The 21,190-nt window shown below is 37.8% G+C and overlaps 1 protein-coding gene across 2 annotated transcripts in view; it reads right to left on the reverse strand.

Annotated features, from left to right (window-relative positions):
- Nucleotides 1-9,956: 9,956 nt before the first annotated feature.
- The window catches only part of LOC120537501 (tripartite motif-containing protein 16-like), a 107,492-nt gene continuing 96,258 nt past the window's right edge, over nucleotides 9,957-21,190 (reverse strand). For both annotated transcript variants that reach the window (XM_039766481.1, XM_039766479.1), the window contains exons 3-7: nucleotides 12,973-13,206; nucleotides 12,732-12,878; nucleotides 12,345-12,419; nucleotides 11,549-11,623; nucleotides 9,957-10,799 (exon numbers count right to left, since the gene is read on the reverse strand). In XM_039766481.1, coding sequence (XP_039622415.1) covers nucleotides 10,270-10,799; nucleotides 11,549-11,623; nucleotides 12,345-12,419; nucleotides 12,732-12,810 — 759 coding nt within the window. In that variant the 5' untranslated portion in view covers nucleotides 12,811-12,878; nucleotides 12,973-13,206 and the 3' untranslated portion in view covers nucleotides 9,957-10,269. The remainder of the gene's footprint in view (nucleotides 10,800-11,548; nucleotides 11,624-12,344; nucleotides 12,420-12,731; nucleotides 12,879-12,972; nucleotides 13,207-21,190) is intronic.

Genomic DNA, 21,190 nt, shown 5'->3' on the forward strand with positions numbered 1-21,190 from the left:
AACAAACAGTAATTGTTCTTCAAACCAACTTCATATACTGTATAATAAAAATCATTAAAAAAGTTTTTGAATCATTTTAATGATTTTATTAAAATTTAAAGTTTGCGAGGTTCAGATAAAATCATTATTCTAATTATTTTATAATTATTAAATTGACTCATACCTTTTTATCATTTGCGGGAAAAATGGGGTTGATTTAATGGCCAAGGTGACAAAACTCACCCCTATGGTATTACGTTAAATCGGAATGAAAGCTACATGAACGCAAGAACAGCATTCATATTCCGCATTGAAAGCAGTCAATGTCTAGGCCATGGCTGGATCCAGTTCAGCTACTCACCCTGTGCTATACTCCAAGTACAGCACTTCATGTCCATCCATCTTAAAAATGTCAGTATTTTACAATCAAAGTCAAGAGAGTTTTTCTAGAGTGTTAACAAATTATTTTCCATTCATTCCATATTTTTTGCAATACTGGATTTGGGCAGCCAGTGCATACCCTGACAAAACAGAAAGGACCCACCAGAGGCGACTTCCCTAAATCTACAAGAGAAGGTCCGTCTCCTCTTAAATGTCACAAAGAAAATGTGTCAAATATGTACTGCTGTAGTTACATTGCTAATACATAGAGTGTGCTGGAATGTGTTCAAATTCATGACTAGTTCATTCAGAAATAGCAATAATTTCTTGCAGGTCATTTAACATGATATTTTTTTCCTCATACATTCCGATGGAAGCATTTTCCATTTAAACAATGGCACTTGAGAATATGCTTTGTTTTCAGTGCAGCAAAGCTAGACATTTATTGGACAAATGCTTCGAAATGACATTTCCAGGGAAGCTCAGCATCTCTGGGAGTAAATGTGGTACTGGGCTGGCCAGGATGCTGGGCTGCTGCATGATGATTGGAGGAACTGTCAAAGTGGCTGGGCTTCTCTTTGATTGACAGCGTTTTGGCATCTGTGCATTTCAAGTTCAGTCTCAAGCAAACTTTTGCCGAGTGAAGTTGTGAGACAAGCTGCCATTCATAGTTTCTTATTTGCTAGCGATATAGCTCACTATCTTCATTTGTACATATCCTACGGTGAATAAAAACACAAATATAGCTTTTTTGAGTTTGTGCCTTGTTTCAGTTTAGTGAAGTTTGTTTGTTTATTTCAAACTAGGTCTCGGGTTGGAGGAACTAGCCAGCCAGCTAGCTAGCTGTGCATATTTGGCCATCCTAGATGATCTTGTGGGGCAAATTTCTCAGCATTTTACAGTTAGTTACAGTCTACCTCAAGCCTCTGCAATCTGCCTACTAGGCACATATAGGTTAGATTATACTGCTCCACGGAGCAAACTCTCACCTGAGCAAAGATAACACTGTGGTAAGTATCTTTTTATTCAAGTGACTTTAACACTATCCAGACTTTCTGGTTGGGGAACAACTGCAAAGTGATACAGTTTGGGTCCTTCATTACATCGTGGATCATAGACTCTCTAATGCACAGGCAGGAATTTCTGAGTCTTCTGGATAGTAACACAGATACAAAGGTCAGAAACACAGGAGCAATTCAGTGAACGGTCCAGTCTCTTGTTCCTCTTCAGCCCCTTCTGACAAGATAATTCCAATTTATACAGTCTACTGAATTTTACCTGAATTCTCCATTATTCTATAGAGATACATCAAAAAAGAGGACAAAGAGGAGTATAGCAAAGTGTTGGGGAGCATTGGCATGTAGTGTTGGGAGATCATTGCTAGCACAAAGGAATTGGTAGCAGAGATTGGTCACCATAATGGGGAAGAAGTGAAATCTCTATAAATACCTGGGGGTTATTGTGAAGAGTAGACTGGATTGGGTGAATACCACAGACATATTGTACAAAAAAGTTGTGAGCAGGCCCATCTTTTTGAAAAGGCTCAGAGAAATATGTGTGTAACAGGCTGCTGGAAATGCTCTTCCAGACCACAGCCACTGGACTGACTGTTCAATGCTGTGGCCAATTTGATTTTCTCTACAACATAAAGGATTCCTTATACTTTTTATTCTGTACTGTTCTGAAACACCTGGATGGAAAAATAAATGTTGTGCCAGGACAGTGTTAGACTGTAGCATTTAAAACTGTTATCGAGCAGAACACACCTCAGCTATCCTCAAGAAGGTTTATCAACAACCTTACTTTCTCATATATAAGAGGATGGCCTCTCTTGTTTCTTTTTCCGGTTTCTTTGTGGTGGCGGCCTGCACCACCACCACCTACTCAAAGCATCATGATGCACCAACATTGATGGACTGAAAGCCAGAAGTCTACGTGACCATCATCATCAGGTCCTTCCATGAAAACCCTAAATACAAAGAGGACGGACTGTTTGATTTATGTTAGGTAGATTGCCCAGAGGGGACTGGGCCGTCTCTTGGTCTGGAACCCCTACAGATTTTATTTTTTTCTCCAGCCTTTGGAGTTTTTTTTGTTTTTTCTGTCCACCCTGGCCATCGGACCTTACTCTTATTCTATGTTAATTAATGTTGACTTATGTTTATTTTTTATTGTGTCTTCTATTTTTCTATTCATCTTGTAAAGCACTTTGAGCTAAATTTTATTGTATGAATATGTGCTATATAAATAAATGTTGATTTATTGATTGATTGGTTATATCCCCAGCTATGCAAGTAGATAGTGGAATCCGTCTTTGTTGACTAAATAACATCCTGGTGTGCCACCTACTCAGCTCAAGACCACACATTGCTGCAGATGATGTCGAAGTCAGATGAAGTTAGTATAGAACATTACTGGCACACTGTTGCCATCTGCTAAGGAGATATATAACAAATGCTGCCCAAGAAACATGAATACTATTATCAGAGGCCTCAAATGTCCTGCCTGCATAGTCACTAATGTTCTTACAAACAGTATGAGGCCATGTGCATTCACACCAGTAGATGCAGGAGTAATTTATATGTACAGATCATACATTAATTAGCAGAAACTCATACTAACAGCAATATGAGCATAACTGAAGTATGTTCTTGTTTTATATGTTGTCTGATAATGTGCTCAATGTACAGTGTTGTATTTATGATAACTAATATACAACCTTCATCAATGTATGGGGACATGCACGTAAGTACAGTATACAGTATACCAATCAGTCTATGCAGTGCTATATATATATATATATATATATATATATATATATATATATATATATATATATATATATAGTTAATTAAGCAAATGTACAGTTTAGGAATTTGGGGGACAAGCCACAAAGACACTGGGAGGATGAGCCAGCTACATAAAGAGATATTTGAATCCAAGCCTCTGAAACTGAAGCAGCAGCAATAACCACTGCACCACGGTTGTGCTTTATAATAGCAGTCTCCACCATCCTGTTATTCCTTGATACGTTCTTTTCGCTTGTGTTCACCTTGTATTGCTTTGTTTTCTCCTCCCTGAAGATCGAAAGGACCCTGATAATGCAAAGTCTGTTTTTGTACCACCGGTATCTTATTATGCGCCTCCTGTTTACTAGTCTGCTGCCCAACCACGCACAATTGCGACTGACAACTACTGTAGCTCGGTTAAGATCCGTCAGCTACGGTTAATGTATCGATTTGAATTTCAGAGGGGCAGGAAGTCCTTACTTGGAAGCAAAGCAGTGTGTGGAGACAGAAAAGACAAAAAGTTTAAAGATGATGCGGTGTGCCTGACCTGTTGCGCGGTGCTTGTGTGTAGAATTCTCACCTGAAAAAGACGCGATGCCAACTAAGAACACAACGGCAGATGCCTCCATTCCTTGTGCATCCGCACACTGCTGCGACTGAAGCTCAACTGGCTGTTAGCCTCACGCAGTACCCGCGCTATCAACATGCAGATGCATTATTTAACCATTGTGACGTCACAGTCATAAAAATCGGGCAAAACCGATGTGCACTGGTAATCGGAGTCTGACTGCGGCAGGCGTTACATGGTGGGAATTCTATAGAATTGAATAATATTTATTAAATAAAGATACAAGCCCATGATATACTGGGTTTACTGATACTTAAGTATATGCGAGCAATGTTTAATAAAAAAGCACTAACTGCCCTGTGCAAGTCAACGTGGCTGGGACTCGAGTCGGTGCCAGCAGAAATGGGCACAAATGAGACGTTGTGGACGCAAATGGGTCTCCACTCAGTCGGAAGTCACATTCATTCAGTCACACACCCGCAAAGAGCCAATATCAATGTGTGAGATAAACCAAGATAGGAGTTTTTTAATGCGTGAGTAAGCGGAGTGATGGGGGTTGTGGGGAATACACGTGGGGAAAACTTACCGACTCTGTACACACTGCGCCCGATCCAGGATTTGAACTTAACCTCTACTATGATACAGTAGCGCTTAATATCATAATACGTACAACCTCAAATTCGCAGTAAGAAAAAGAATGAAAAGACGTGCAAATTACCTTGGATTAAGTGACTGATGAATTCACTATTGACAGCTCCAATCGTCAAGTGCAATTTGTGATTAATAATCAAATAAAGCGTCTGCTAGCCAACCCTACACTACGTTACTATTTCAATATTTTTTCATCTCAAAAGTTGTACAATATTGCCCCCTGCTGTCGTTATACTATTTAGACAAGACAGGGAATTCGTTTTTGTTAGCGTTCAGTTTTCAATAGCTTTGTTACTTCTAAGACAATAGGCGCCGTTTTTTTTTTTGTTTTTTATATACATTGTATGGGCAAAAACAGTTTACTAGTTCACTGGAGCTTCTTACTCTGGAACATTCCATATAGATCAATTCCTGCTTTTCCTCGTGACTGCCAATGGCTTTTGTTGATGATCATTGAAAATACATTTTTTTCATTTGAACTGGTAATTAGTAGGAATAATAGAGATTTGAGATGAAAAAATATAATTTCACTCTGCAGCACATTCTTCAACAATGGTAGCTTCTATCAGATTTAAAATGTAATGCTTCAAACTATAATCTTGTACCGTCACAGATTTTTGGAGAATTTAGATCCAAAGCAATATACACTGAATAGAAGTTTACTTCAACTTATTACATAGAACACTTACTTTTACAGGCTTCACATTTACGTGGGAAGTGCAATGAATTGAATGGTTTAAGCACTGCACAGATAAGACACAGGCAAGAAAAAATGATATGGTGAACTATGTACAATGTGCCGGTGCTTCAAGTGGAACCAAATTACAGGCAGTACTCTGTTTAATAGGCATCTTGCTCCTTTTTGCCTTTTGTGATTACTTTTATTAGTTGAGCAGGTGGGTTTGGGTCAAAGCGCCACACTTCAATTGGAGTGGGGGGTTAGTATGCCAAAACAGCCCTGCACATGCCCACCTCCTGTATATTCTGACTCTTCTACTGAGCTGTGCAAGCATTTAAATTTCCCAAAGCATGTGTTGTACACAGGGCCAGAAGTAGGCCGATACACTGTACCAGCACCTCACTTTTTCAGCTTATTGAACTGGAGAGTAGCGGCAAAACACAGTCTGACCTCTAAGAAGACATCCCAGTTCTCTGTTATATTGAATGAATTTCACCACCAAGGGCTAGTTGTTATACCCCCACCGCCCACTGTTTGAAGTATATGTACTGTATATAGGCATGAGCAACAATCCCTGGAGAACAACCCCTCTTTGAATTTCCATATATTTTATAGCACATTTCAAAGAGTAAGATGAAGGCAATATATTAGGAAGTACTGCGTGTACCCACGGAGGCAGCTTGCTAAGCTTGTCTCCTTTGAACTTTGTGGAACTTTTGTCCTTCCTCTTCATTTCTGGTTGTAACCTTCATTTGCATAAAACAACAGCCTCCCCGCCCTCAGTGCAATTTCTTTCCTTCCTCTGTGGCGCTCAGCAGAAAGATTGACGCCATCCCTAAGAATAGCCCTCACGTAAAACATTATTACCAACAAATCTCTCTATTATAATAAAAAAAATCCTGGGACGAGACGAGACTTTTTAGCCTGGGACGAGATGTGATTTTTTTCAGAGAGATACTTTCACATCCCGCAAGACAAGACTTTGCACCAAGAGATTTAACCACGCTTGGGGTTGGAAATAAAAGACAAAGAGTAGAAGACAAAGTAGAACATCATAAAGAGGTTCCAAAACGTTGGTGTGATACACATGCAGAGCAGGTCACAGATAATGAAAGTACTAAAATTCTAAAGTCTAAAAAAAATGATAGTAAAGATCGCATTAGCACAAACAAATGGAAATTATTACTCAGTGAAATAACGGCACAGCGAAAAGAGATCGAATATATTGTTTGGATTAGTTGAAGTACGTAAGAGTTGTACAGGATATGTATGAGGGAAGTGAGACGGTGGCACTGACCAGAAAGCAGGAGACAGAGCTGGAGGTGGCAGAGTTAAAGATGCTAAGATTTGCATTGGGTGTGATGAGGATGGATAGGATTAGAATTGAGTGCATTAGAGGGTCAGCTCAGTTGGGAGACAAAGTCAGGGAGGCGAGATTGTGTTGATTTTGACATGTGCAGAGGAGAGATGCTGGGTATATTGGGAGAAGGATGCTAAGGATAGAGCTGCCAGGGAAGAAGAAAAGAGGAAGGCCTAAGCGAAGGTTTATGGATGTGGTGAGAGAGGACATGCAGGTGATGGGTGTAACAGAACAAGATGTAGAGGACAGTAAGATATGGAGGAAGATGATCCACTGTGGCAACCCATAACCGGGAGAAGCTGAAAGAAGAAGAAGAAATAAGATTTTAATTATCAGAATTACTCATTGAAGTTTTGGTATATAAAAACTGTGAAACTGTATGCATTTAAGTATACTAAATTGTGCAAGGTTGTCGTATTAAAACATGATGAGTTATAAGGTTGTTGTGCTGATGTCACTGGTTCTTAGTTAATGGAATGCAAGACTTATCAAGATGACTGAACAGATTCCTTCATAAAGGCCATCTTTGGTAGTCAGCTGCTGCTCTAAACTGATTCCCAAAAAGCGCAGGTCAGCTGGTGTTCTGGATAACTGGTGACTGACAATGCACGGATCTTTGATTCCTGTCAACTTTGTTTCTCAACAGAGTTTCTCAGCAGAGTGGTGGCTCTAGCCTAGGTTTCTGTAACAACAATGGCATGGTTACCTGTTCGAAGCCTGTAAATGGCAGAAGTGACTCTACTTTGTTGGACCCTTGAGCAAGGCCCTTAACCTTTAATTGCTTCATCCTGGGTATGACATTAATCTGCATCCAGCCCTGCAAGCAGGGAAAACTTTGAAACTGGGAAAAACTTTGGGGTTGGAGGCAGGACTGGCACTCCAGCTACCATAAAAAAACCTTACACTGATTCCAGTGTGGTGCTGAGGTATCACCCGTTGCACTTAGTTCCCAATCCGAGTGGTTCATCATGTGGTGGGTACTGCAACGTGCTGTCAGCGCATACTCCCAACCTCTCTCTCTGTTTTTTAGTCTGTGGCTCAGTGATACTATAGCTGTTTTTTTTTTTTACATTTGCCTTTCCACACAAAGCTAGGATAGTTGTGGGAGGGGTGTTGTTTTATTCTATTTTTTAAATAGGTTTTAATTGTTTAATTTCTTGCATCTTTTAAACTAAAACAATTTTTGATCACCAAAAAAACTATTCCTTGAACCAAGCCAGTATATAGACATAGGCAGTCTAGGCAAACACCTAAAGTGCTCTGTAGTGGTCAGGGTGTATTACTGCAGTCCCATGTACAGATTCCTATCTTTATTTTGTTTAGAAAAATTTGTCTGGAATTGACTGGAACACAAGGAAATGTTTACGTTGTGCACCTCAGCAGCACCTGCACTATACACAGCACAATCTGTTGCCCAGAAATAGCCCTGAGCAACACAACATTTTCTTAAGCCATACAGACCTATAAACACTCACACTCAAAACAAATGTCCGATTATACTGTTCTATATTATTTTCTCATACCAGCAACGTTCGGTCTTAACGTCTGATGACCTACAAAGTCCAACAATAAGATGAACAACAACAAAGATGACGATGCTAATATTAACCGTAGCATAGAAGAGACAGACATGGCAAAATAAAATTAAACAATCAAAACAGCAAAAGGACTGTAGCCCTTGATTGAATTTTGAAAAGCTGATTTAACCTAAATCTTGATAATCTCTGAAATGTACATATATTAAAAGCTATGTTAAATTTAGCAAATATCATCCTCTGTTGCTCTCCCCCATTTGTGAGATTCTCTCTGGGCATGCTAAAGCAGTTCTGCATTTTTTTGGATAGGCAGATTGCATTATTTCAATACACAAGCATACGGTAAATAGGAATAGTGGGCAAAGATTCCTGTTTAAAGACAATCATTATATTCTCAGTTTCAGTGAATGTTGTTATTATGCTAAGTTTTCAGTTAATTTTATAAATTTAAACAACATGTATATGTTACGGTAATGTCTTATTTAAATAATAATAAAAAATATATATATAAATATAAATACATAAACAAATAAATATATAGAATGCCACAGTCATCAGAAATGTGCACATTTAGCTGGTGGTTTAAATAAATACCTGTAGAAGCTTGGTCATAGTTTCAGCAATGACTTAAGTGTTTTTTCCTGACTTTTCTTTAAAGAAACACTAAAAGTAATAAAGACTACTAATTACAGCCCAATTCCTGAGACAGTCTTCTAAACAGTTGTTGCTATAACTTGACATTCTCAAATTGTGAATTTGAGGTCCTAAATATTTTGCTGTGCCCAGGTCCTGATGCGCAGGTCTGGCAGCACTGATTCCTCTCAAAGCAAAGGGGGTGGCAGGGCAGCAAAATCCTAGAACCGGCTTTCCACTGGACACAGTATGAAAGAAAATTTTATGAAGCACCTTTCTGCTGCCCTTCTCCAGCGTCTTAGGTTTAAATCTTTTCCTGATCATTTCTTGATTGCTGTTTTGCATATTCTCACCATGACTGTCATCTGAACCTCACAAACTTTAAATATTAATAAAATCATTAACAGCATTCAAAAACTTCTGGCAGTTGGGACTGATTGATTCATTTTAAGATTGCTTCCTGTTGGATTATGCATGTTTAAATAAAGGTGACGCCTGTCATTACATTCTATTTGAACTACAGACCTTTTATCCATCCATCCATTCTAAAACCAGTTTATTATGGTCGTGGTCGAAGACACACAATCCCCACAAAATCCCTGCAAAATGTCAGATTTCAATACAACAACAAACAAATCTTTCTTTTTGTTTAGCTTCAGATCAAGTTAGATTCAAATCAGTTAGTACTTTATTACTTTCCTGAAAATATTTGCCAAATAAACTGCCAAAATTAAAAGAAAATACTGTATGTTACAAAGGAAAAAAATAGTATTGTATTACAACAAAATCTGAGGGTAATTTTAATTTTGTTACAGCAGAAACAAAAAAAGCACATATAAAATACATGAGATGCATACTAGGAATATATGCCAATTATAAAACACCAGTAACGGTGTAGTGCACGATAACATGCAGTGAATACACTTGACTTGAGTATTCCTGGTTTTCATTCTCTTTCTCTGTCTCTGTTTAGCATTCGTTTGCTCAGAGGTTGATGCGCTTGCCACTTCCTGAGCAGCTCTTCTTTTCTCCACCCTAGCAGCCCGCTGCTTCTCTTCTTTCATTGGCATCTTTTCACGTTAAAACTGATTAAGTTAGTTTTTGTGTTTCAATTATTTAATATGTTTTCTTTAATTTTTCACTTAAGCTGCCACTTAAGTCTTCAATCTGCCTCAAGAATGATTAGCGAAGGTGGTAGAGAATGAGAACGACGCCCATATGCATGCGCCGCACAGCCGCCCTGCTGCGCTCTGCCGAAAGTTGATTCTACCACAAAATAAAATAAAAATAAAAAATTAATAAAAATCATCACCTTGTAAGCGGATAGTAGACGTCATGTAGTATATGTGTACCAAAATTCAAGTCAATAGGTGAAACGGTTTGCAAGCTACAGGTGATTTAAAATACTGGACAGACAAACGAACAACCACGGTAACATATTATATAAGAAGATAAGTTTGCCATATTGTGTAATACAGCAATAGAGAAACACTTATTTGTTACAATTTGCATATAAATATTATTAATAAGACTTTGATGTATTTTATGTGTATTTATTTTACTACTGTTCTCAGAGTAATTTAAAGTAACTCTGAGATATTTGCAGAAATTGATGCCCTTTACCTTGTCTCATAAATAACTAGTCAAACTAGGTACCACAGAGAGAAAGCCAGTAAAGGCAGTAAATGAACCGACTATGTCAGATGACATATTATTACACTTGAGTCAGAGTAATAAATGCAAAACCCTGGATAGACTGGTTCAGTGAAGGTGGTCTTGAACCTGTGCAGGAGAATCATTGGCTGTGAAACAGTATAGAATGACAGAGTCCCGGCAGACCAGTCAAGATACATCCCAATTCTGGAGCAAAAAGGTGCTGTTATTTTAGTTTCTTTGTTTTCATGCCACGCAACGTAAGTGGAATTGGAGCAGAACAGACTCCAGGACTTATTATTACGCCCTAAAACAGTGTTTGCACCAGTCTTTCTGCTGATTCCCTTATATGCAATTCCTATTTCAGCTCCTGCCCCATTTCTCTCCACCTCCCAGTAAAAGCAACTCCCAGATAATCCCTCTTTGCAAAGAATCTGGCGTCGCCAATCAAATCTGTCAGGGTGGTCGGGATAATCCTGAACTTCCTCACTGGATGACACCTTCAGATTTCCTTCAGATAACAGGAGGTTTCTGTTTGCAGTATTGATATCTAGGGTGCGCTGGCAGGCATCTGAGAAAGCAAATGCATTAAAACATTATTGAAGTTACAGAGAGAACATGAATTAATAATGAAGAAATCACAACCTCTTGTGCCTTATGTTTAATATTGTCTTCCACTGCCTTAGGAGCAATGTGAAATTGTGGTCAGGCTAGCTAGGCCGTGGAGGTTTTCTAAGCAACATTAAAAGTTAAGTTTCAGTGTGCGTTTCAGGCCTATGGAATGCTTGCTGGAAATAAACCTTATTGTGAGAGATGGGCTTGGAATAAGGAACACCACATAAGTGAATAAGCACTAAAGATAAATCATGTATAGAGAGGCAGGCAGGGACATTGTGGGATATGCAGCAAGAGGACTTAATTCTAAAAATCTTAAGGAAATCAGGCTCATACTTAATCAGGTTTACACATACAGTATATAATTTGGATGTTCCTAATGAGGTTTGTCCACAGTCATGGGTTTACTTGTAAGACTCAGTAGGATACATTTGATTAAGAATTTAATTCCACCCTGAAAGTAACAGTTAACCTGTTTTTTTAAATTAGTCAAGCAGTTTCTATGGGTTTCATCTTCTATTTCAGGGTTTCTCCCACATTTAAAATCACGTTAGTGTTTGGTTAATGGCTGTTGTCCCTGATGCTGCTATGGTAATCTCCTGTCTCTCCAAAAACTGAACAGGGTTAAGTGGATATAAGAATGTTATATTATGTTATAAAACATAAACCATATTATTTGATATTAACTGAACTTCAAAATCTTACTTTTCAGAAAATCTGCTCTGTTTCTGAGTTCTTGCTGTTTCAGCAAATCAGATGAATCTTTTTTTAATGAACATGCTAAAAGAAAAATGAAAAACGTAAATGTAAGGCAACATTCTGTTATCCAAAGCATTCAGCCTTCTTCATGTGCAGCTGCACACGCTTCAGGATGTCTTACAAAGAAACAGACTCAAGTGAGACAACGTAGAAAGAACCGCATGACAAAAGTGCTTATTTTTTCGGCACTTGTAATAACCGGCCTTATCTCCATAAAACGCTTTGTAACTTGTAACCTCTGCTTATTTCACAAAAAAGTGTTAACAGATAGCAGCAGACAATATCTCTGTGAAATAATGCAACAATGATTACTAAAATAAAAAAGAGGAAACCATTTTTATTAAAAATGATTTAAAAAACACTTACCGAACATTTAGCACAAAGCCTATTTAGAAATGTATGCCCATTCAATTTAAATTATAGCTTTTTAAATTCTATATTTCACCAACTTTTTACCAATTTTGAGAGCATATCACTTTTAAATTAAATTTCAAATAAAAAGTATGACAAAGTAATATGTTTGGCAGGACTGTGCATTTCATCTTTTTCCAGTTTTCTTAATAAAAAGCCAAGTTTGCTTTCAGGCCACAAATTTAGAATTTGTCATAAAAAGGAAATCTAGTATTGTAAATGACACATACGGTACAAATTTAAGCCTAAAGCGTTACTATCCACCATTATTATGTTAGGATATAAAAAATAAATCATATCATACAATATTAACTGAACTACGAAACCTTACATTTCAGTAAATTTGCTTTGTTTGTCACTTCTTGCTGCTTGAGCAGATGAGTTGAATCTTTGTTTAATGAACACACTAAAAAGAAAAATGCAAAATGCAAAATTAGGCAATGTATGTCTTTTCAAAAAAGAGACTCTCTTTATATGAACACACAAATCTTACAATGAAACACAGTCACAAGTGAGAGGAAATTGAATAAACACAATGACCCAAGTGTTTTTTTTTCCTATCCTTGTAGTAAATGGCCTTATTTCTAAAAAGTTTGCAGTATATGTAATTTTTTTCCTAACACGCCTCAATACACCAACATTTTTAAAGAGATAATTACATACTATTAATATGTTCTCCAGAATTTTCTATTTACACAATATAAGATTACAAAAAAACCTTTTGAAGGAGTTTTCAGTGGTTCACGGGTTACAATCTCCTCAAGATGAGCTTTTAACTGAGACAGCTCCTTTCTCATTGCTCCAGAAGATACAGCAAAACCGTAATGGTGGTTACGTCTTCATCTTCATAAGGGAAACACAAAGACTAAGAGAGCAGAAATAATAAAAAAAAATATTTTGCCTTAAACAGCTTCACTTAGTGACATACAGTATACCCTATTATAAAACAGTAACTTTACCTGTAAAAATTGGATGTGGTCTTCTGTTTCTGAAATTTCCATCAGCTCTTGGTTTCTTCTTGTCAGCTCTGCCAGCTCCTTCTCCAACTGTTCTTTTAGACTGGTGGCCTTTGTTATTGCTGCCATTTCTTCATCCTTTATCATCTGCATGACTTTGGTTTGTGTCATCTCAATAAGGGCAATCAAATCAAAGAATGTCTTTTCATTTTCCTGCATTTCTCTTTGTACAGTGGCCTTATTATTTTGAGAAGAAAAAAATTGCACTCAATTAGGAGCTGTTGCAGTTGAGCTACACATTTAGCCCTAAGGAGTAATTGATTACTTTTTCTTCATTCCTAGCTGTAGCCTTCACAGGCTATTATAAAAATTTAATTTTCTAAAATGCATTCTGTTAACAAAATGACAATAGCAGAATCACTTAACAGGAACTACTGTAGTGTACTAAAGGGTTTACAATGCAAAAAGACAGGTTTAGGTTTCTTGTTTAATGATTCCCTCTGGGGCGGCACGGTGACGCACTGGTAGCGCTGCTGCCTCGCAGTTAGGAGACCCAGGTTTGCTTCCCGGGTCCTCCCTGCGTGGAGTTTGCATGTTCTCCCTGTGTCCGCGTGGGTTTCCTCCGGGCACTCCGGTTTCCTCCCACACTGCAAAGACATGCAGGTTAGGTGTATTGGCGATTCTAAATTGGCCCTAGTGTGTGCTTGGTGTGTGGGTGTGTTTGTGTGTGTCCTGCGGTGGGTTGGCACCCTGCCCGGGATTGGTCCCTGCCAAGTGCCCTGTGTTGGTTGGGATTGGCTCCAGCAGACCCCCGTGACCCTGTGTTTGGATTCAGCGGGTTGGAAAATGGATGGATGGATGATTCCCTCTGCTCTCATGTTTATGCATTGTCTAAAGCAGGGGTCCCCAACTCCAGTCCTGGAGGGCTCCAGTGGCTGCAGATTTTCATTCTAACCCTTTTCTTAATTAGTGACCTGCTTTTACTCATAATTAATTTCTTTTGAATTAACTTTAATTGACTTGTTTTTTAAGATGTGTTCCCCTGAATTTCTTCATCGTTCCTCTGAATTGCTTCATTTGTTTCCTTAAACCAGTTCCTTGGTTTTACTAATTTTACTTGTAAAGAAGTATCAACACTTGTGTTGAGAACACTTGAGATTTAATTCAAGACCACTAGATTTTATCTTCATAGAGGGACACACTTATTATGGGATGTTCCTGTGTCTGATAACTCAAAGATCATCTATATATCAGTAATGCTATATAGCTGACCTGCATTAATGCCATGTTGAGCAAAAAAACAATTTTTACATTTACCTGAGTATAGTGACAGATGTACAGCCAACTATTGCCTTAGAAATGTATTGCTATCTGCTTATCCATGTAATTATCTAACCAGCCTAACATGTGGGAGCAACACAATGCCTAAAAATATTCAGCTACAAGTCAGAAGCTTTAGTTTATGCTTACTGTTATCTTTTGTTATTAATGTTATTAATTTGGACAGTAGGTGGCACTGTAGAAAAATGATATAAATAGAACTGGGAGAGGGATGGGAGGAGAGTTCCTAGAAGGAGAGTGTAAGACAGATGTTTTGCTGTAATAAAGAAGGTATTTTGAGATTACAACCTGGAGATTTCTTTGTGTACTGTTCGATACAACACTTACATCAAACACCAAATTGGCAAAAAAAAAAAAAGTGATCTTGGTGACTTTGACTGCAGCATGATTATTGGTGTCAGATAGGCTGGTTTTAGTATTTTTAACTGCTAACTCCTGGGATCTTTACACACAACAGTCTCTTGAGTTGTTGTGGGGTACATTGTATAGATTTTTTGTATATATTTTCATTATAGTTTGTTCAAGACAAAATTTGTTTGAACTGACCAGCGATTCAGGATATGGCTCAGGCTATTGATTACTTTAAAACCTGAGATCTGGGACAACTAAATTTGCTAAGTTGCTAAATTGGTTTACAGCCAGGGAAAGGAAGACATGCCAGTAGTACTAAGCAACATCAAAAGTTTTATTGTTTAGGAAAAAGGACTTACTCTTTATTTTTTAGTGAGCTTTTTCTAAAGACTATACAGTTAACCCTCGATATACAAACTGCCTGACATGTGAACAACTTGGTTTACGACCATAATTTTTGTTTTAAATTACGACCAATGTCTTGCGTTACAACCCAAATGTGGTCACGTGTATCCGCTTGTGCAATTGCAAACATACTGTACAGCCGAGAGTGTTCGTAAGCGTCAGTTGGAGCCCAGATACATGTGTTTGGGGATGTAATTTCAGCCAGTGCAGTGATTTACATCATTTATTTTGTTAATTGCTATCAAAATGGCCCCAAGAAAGATAGAAAAAAAGCTAAGGAAGGAAGAGAAGGTAACGAAGGTAAAGAAAGTGATCACAATCAAAACGAAGGAAATTGATGAAATATGAGAGTCGCGTTCGTATAACCGATCTCGCTAATATGTACAGCATGTCGAAATCCACCATCTTCACAATTTTACAAAGAAAAGATTTGCATAAGGAAGCTCCTTCCAAACAATAACCACCTTCCATTTCATTCTCCTCCTCCTCCTTTCCTGCAAGCCAAAGATGTCAAATTAAATGGTGAGTACAGTATGAAATTGTTGTTTCTGGTAGGCTAGGCACTTTTTATAAAGTTTTGGTTAGTACATTAGAAAAAGTATTGGTGTTTTTGGTAAATTATGCACATTATACAACCCTTTTTTATTATTAAAAGTTTAAATAAGTGTTGCTCTGGGACGTTCGGAACGCATTATGGGTATTTCCATTATTTCTTATGGGAAAAATAGTCTTGGCTTACAACCAACTTGAGTTATAATCAGCCCTTACAAACGAATTGAGTTTGTAAATCAAGGGTCCACTGTACATATTATGGCGGACACCTGGGACTCTTGCCCAGCTGGGGATGCCTGGAGGATGGAAGGACCGGGGAGAGGGACAATACCACCCCCGGGAAATGAGAGGGCAGCTGCCTTGGTTTGCATTGGGGCCACAGGATCGGAGCTTCGAAGCTCAACCCTGTTGAGGCTTGTGGCCATCACCAGGAGGCACCTGAATGGTTACAGAGTCCTGGAATGCAGCACTTCAGCCACACCAGGAAGTGCTGTGGTAACAGAAACTAGGTACACCCAGAGTGCTTCCAGGTGCCCATGCTGTGCTTCCGCCACACTAGGTAGTGCTGCAGGAAGGTCATCAGAGAGCATATGGAGCACCCACACTGAGGAAAGGAATATAGCTGAAATTATAAAATTAATGAACATTTTAAATCATTTCTATAAAAGTAATATTGAACACATTTAAAACAAAAGGCAATTTATTTTTAAATACATTTTTAAAAATGCACAGAAGGTTTAGAGATTTCTTGCCTCTCTAAACAATACCCAAATGACCCCATTTGTGCTTTCTAATTCCCTTACTTCCTATACCATAAATGAAGCAGTGTTAATTCATCAAATCTAGAATACTGAATGCAAACATTTGCTTTTGCTTATTGACCTATCATCTGCTCTTTGGAGAATATTACCATTGTGTATACCGAGTTCTGGTTCAAATATCATTATTTAGTTTTGTGCAGTTCAGTCAGTCTCCAAATCCTACTCAAATATCTTATAATTAGAAAGTAATATCCCAGTATTATTTCCAGAAATAAGTCCTAGAAACAGACTTGAGCCCTTTGATTTTAAATCATTATGTGGTTAATTTTCTGTTGGCAGAATATCCGCCCCTAAATAAGTAGTTGTTAATGCTGCATTAACATTCTTAGAAAGATACTACTAGTGGTTTGACTAGTACAAAAAGGAGTAGCGGACTGCTGGCTCACTCATATTCATGTGTGATTCCACCAGTGACTCAAGGAATGATAACTTTTCTTGATCCCTAAGCTTTTTCACATGTTTGTGTAATTCTTTAAATGATGCAGTTTTCATATTGTAGCACCCTTCCTATGTGCACCTGAGATGATTTAATTACTGTATATGACCATAAATATATGGTTACATAAAATTGTTCACTAATAGCGCAATTGGATTTTCTTCACACCATAAATGCACATTTCAGGCAAACCTTATTATGTTAAGTACAGTATATTAATTAATAGCATTCATATAGTGCATTCCAACCTACTCAAAGCGCTTTACACCCGAAGGTGCGGCGGCAGCCATTCTTGCGTCAATATGTTCACCACATATTAGCTACCAGGTGGTGAATGGGTGAATGATATAGATAGCCAATTAGAGACAAGAATGATTAGGAGGCCAGTATGACCAACCCATGATGGGCAATTTAGTCAGGACATGAGGGTACACCCTATTCTTTTAGAAAGATGCCCAGTGATTTTTTGACCACAGAGAGTTAGGACTTCAGTTTTATGTCTCATCCAAAACACAGTGCCAATTTGTACAGCCCAGTGTTCTGTGTTGGGGCATTGGCATCCACACACAGACCACGGAGATAGACCCTCAGCCAATGTGCTAACCAATGCATCTTCTAGCAGCGACCCAAACTTTTCTTAGATGGTCTTCTGCCCAAGTACTTAGTTATGGTCACCTAGGGAATGTGTATTAAAATTGATTATTAATTTTAATTCACAGACTATATTTACTTTTTAATTTACAACTATGGTGCGTGTAAATATATCACTTTTAGTTGATTTATTTATTATAAAAAAAGTCTAAGGCTTTAATGCTTCTCACAAAATGTGTATATTTATTTGGAAACAAGAGTTTAGAGCATGAAAGAAGATCCAGGTAATCAGTACTTCAGGTAAGCTGATTTGTGTTTTTGATCAAATCAAATGCAGTTAAGAGTTTTAATACATTCCTGTTTATTACTGTCTCAGAGATCTCCTATATGCTGCATGTTGGTTGGATATGCAAGTAAGAATTTCTCTGTATTCTGTACAGGTGACAGTACTACATATTATACAATACATATAGAGTATATTTTGATGGAGGATTTTGAATTGTGTCTTAAGTACACCTGTGATATTTTTTCCCAGGCACTATCAAAGAAAGAACACTAAGCCTAGAAGGAGGATGCTGATGTGCTCCTCCTAAACAGTTCTGCTATTATAAACTGAAAGCAAAATGCTTATAATGCATGTGACTTAAACAGGTCTTTCATGCTTGAACTTGCTCAAATTAGGTGCCCAACCCTGAATGGTTATTGTCTTCATTTTTGCTACTGCAACGAATTCTTTCGTTTCATTATGAAAAATGCTTCACTCTGTAAAAATGGGTGGGATGTTAATGTTTGTTTCTTTTTTAGTATGGGACAAAATGTTGTATATGATTTATTTGATAGTTTTATGAAAATCTAGAAAAATGATCCGGTGCTAAAGACCTGGGGCCTCATGTATAACGCCGTGCGTAGAACTCGCACTATAACATGGCGTAAGCACAAAAGCCGAAATGTGCTTACGCACAGAAAAATCCAGATGCAGGAATCTGTGCGTACTCCAACTTCCACGTTCTTCAGTTACATAAATCCCGATCAGCGTGAAAGCTAACGCTCGTGCACGCGCATTATGTAACGCCCCAAATCCTCCCATAATTACGCCTATTTGAATATGCAAATCAATATAAATCGCCCTTAAGCGCAGCCTTCTGTGAAAAGACAATGGGAAAAGCACGGGGAAAATATAAGAATTTCAGCGAATACCAAGTGGAGGCAAAGGAAAAACATACTATTTGTTCAAATAAACCGTGGTATAATCAACAAAATGAAGTTGATCGAGTGACATAGCGTGTTGGAGAAACTTGAAAGCTCACATTCACAAAATCGCACAGTGCCGGAAATAAAAAAGAAGTCACATATCAAAGTCGCCGTGAAAAGCCGAGTTGTAGCCCACCGTCTGAGTGTCATATGAAAGTTTATTAGGGTACAGAGAAAAAAGGCACACGGTGGGGAAAAAGCACGAAATGTCAACTTCAATCTCGACATTTCCACTTTAATCACGTAGTTTATTTTGTCATTTAGTAGAACATCATAAACTTCATCTTAAAATCGTTTAATTAACCAGTTTCTCAAATCACATCGTAATTAAAGTAGCACGTTAAATGCTTTGTTTAGTATTTGATCTTCTACTCGTATGTGCTCTGTGTGTGTGAATCACTACTTGCTTCTTAAACTGGCTCTCTTCCTCCAACTGGACACAGAGTCCATTACATTCGTGATATTACAGCTCTCTGAATAACTAAAATACTGAGATGTATACGTGATGTCATTTTCATGATGATAGGAGTTAAAGCACGTTATTAAACATGTGTTTCACTTCGATGAAATAATTTATTGTCGAAATTTGTCGCTGCGTTTTTAGCTGTGTCGTTATTTTCTCTTTCTGTTTTATATTCAATATATATTGGCATAGCCGTCACTGCAGTCCTTGCTTTTCTTTCCCCAAGTAACCGATCGCCACACAATCAGCTCTGTAATAGACGTTAAGCCATCTGTAAGCTTAGCGCCGATTCTTCAAAACGTTTAAAGAACATTGAAATATCTTCGTAGTACATGTTTAATTATTCTATCCTTCATGACACTCCCAGTGAAGAATATAGATTATTTAAATGAAGTTAAAGTTTTATGTGTATAATTTAACAAACATATTTTGCTGCATTTCACCTTAAAAATGATATCGTCATCATATGTAAATACGCGCTTTATAAAGTGGCTCAGGTTGTGAGATATTATAACTGTAGTGCAAGTTTACAGTGGGGTGATTGTACTTATAAGTACAAACCGTTCTACAAGGAGCAATTGATTGAGTGCATTTAAAGTTCTTGGGATGAAACTGTTTCTGAACCGCGAGGTCCGTACAGGAAAGGCTTTGAAACGTTTTGCAGTGGCTGAGACAGAGTATCCTTAAAGCTGTATACCGATAATTCTCTTTCCGATCAGCTGCTGCTGTGATTCACACTCAGATACAGTGATATAAATACTCCGAGTCGTGCAGTGAGAGTAATATGGAAAAAGATGATCTGCTGTGGCAACTCCTAACGGGAGGAGCTGAAAGAAGAAGAAGAAGAAGAAGTGAGAGTAACAACGCTAAAGCAGTTATGGTATTTGGAATACTATGGCTGTTCCCTGAACCATTATATTGTTACGAGTTAATTACAATCAGATGCATTACACTAATAAACAATATGCGGTTAGTTTCTATGTATTTATAAAGCCGCGTCATGAAAATAATGAGTAATCACACAAGAACAGTACCATTGCTTTGACGCTGGGTGCCGCCAGTTTGCAAAACCGAGCAGAGAACTTGCGTACAACAAGGCATGAGGTACCGTGGAAAAGTGCGTGGCTTTACGCCAAGTGTATGTTTTATACATCGCGATTTGAACGTGGAAAAGTTCTTACGCAACATTTCTGTGCGTACGCACCGTTTATACATGAGGCCCCTGATGTTATTTAAAAGGAAAGAATAAATTATAAACCAATGGTACTTTTTTTCCTTTGTGTTACACTTCACATTTTTAATACTCTAGGACAGGGATTCCCAAACTTGGTCATGGGGCCCCACTGTGGCTGCAGGTTTTTGTTCCAACCAGATTCATAATCAGTGACAACAACTGATTGCACTGATTAAATTTAATTAACTGGTATTCTTTTTCCTCTTCTCTTATTCTACATCCAGAAAAGCACCACAGCGTGATTTTCACATTTATAAGACATTCAGAATTATTTCTATTTTTGCTATAGATTTAAATGCTTAACTCTCTTTTGTTGATATCATTATATTTCGCCCTTTCTCTGTGCCGTTTGCTCTCTTCATTGTGTCTTATTAATGACAGTTAAAAACTAGCAAGCAGACACCCAGAAACAACACTGAATCATGAAAGGCTGCAACTACTTTAATGCCAGCCCCACTAATTAGTAAATAATGAATTAATTAAACAATTAGAATACCTGGAAAAGTAGAATAAAAATCAAAATGAAAATGTTAAAAAGAAAGAAAAATACATTTCCCATGTAACTGTTTAATACATTTTAATTTTATTTTTTTTTTGCCAAACTTAGTTTTCTAATTTCTTTATTGTTCCCAAAACACAGAATCTGTGAAATAACAGTTCACTTAATTAGCCCAGGAGTCCAATTAAAAACAGAAGCTTTTTGGAACAAAAACCTGCAGCCACAGGGGGGGCCACAGGGCCAAGTTTGGGAATCCCTGCTCTAGGAAATTAACATG

Source organism: Polypterus senegalus, chromosome 10 (assembly GCF_016835505.1).
Source record: "Polypterus senegalus isolate Bchr_013 chromosome 10, ASM1683550v1, whole genome shotgun sequence".
In the NCBI taxonomy this organism is placed as follows: domain Eukaryota; kingdom Metazoa; phylum Chordata; class Cladistia; order Polypteriformes; family Polypteridae; genus Polypterus; species Polypterus senegalus.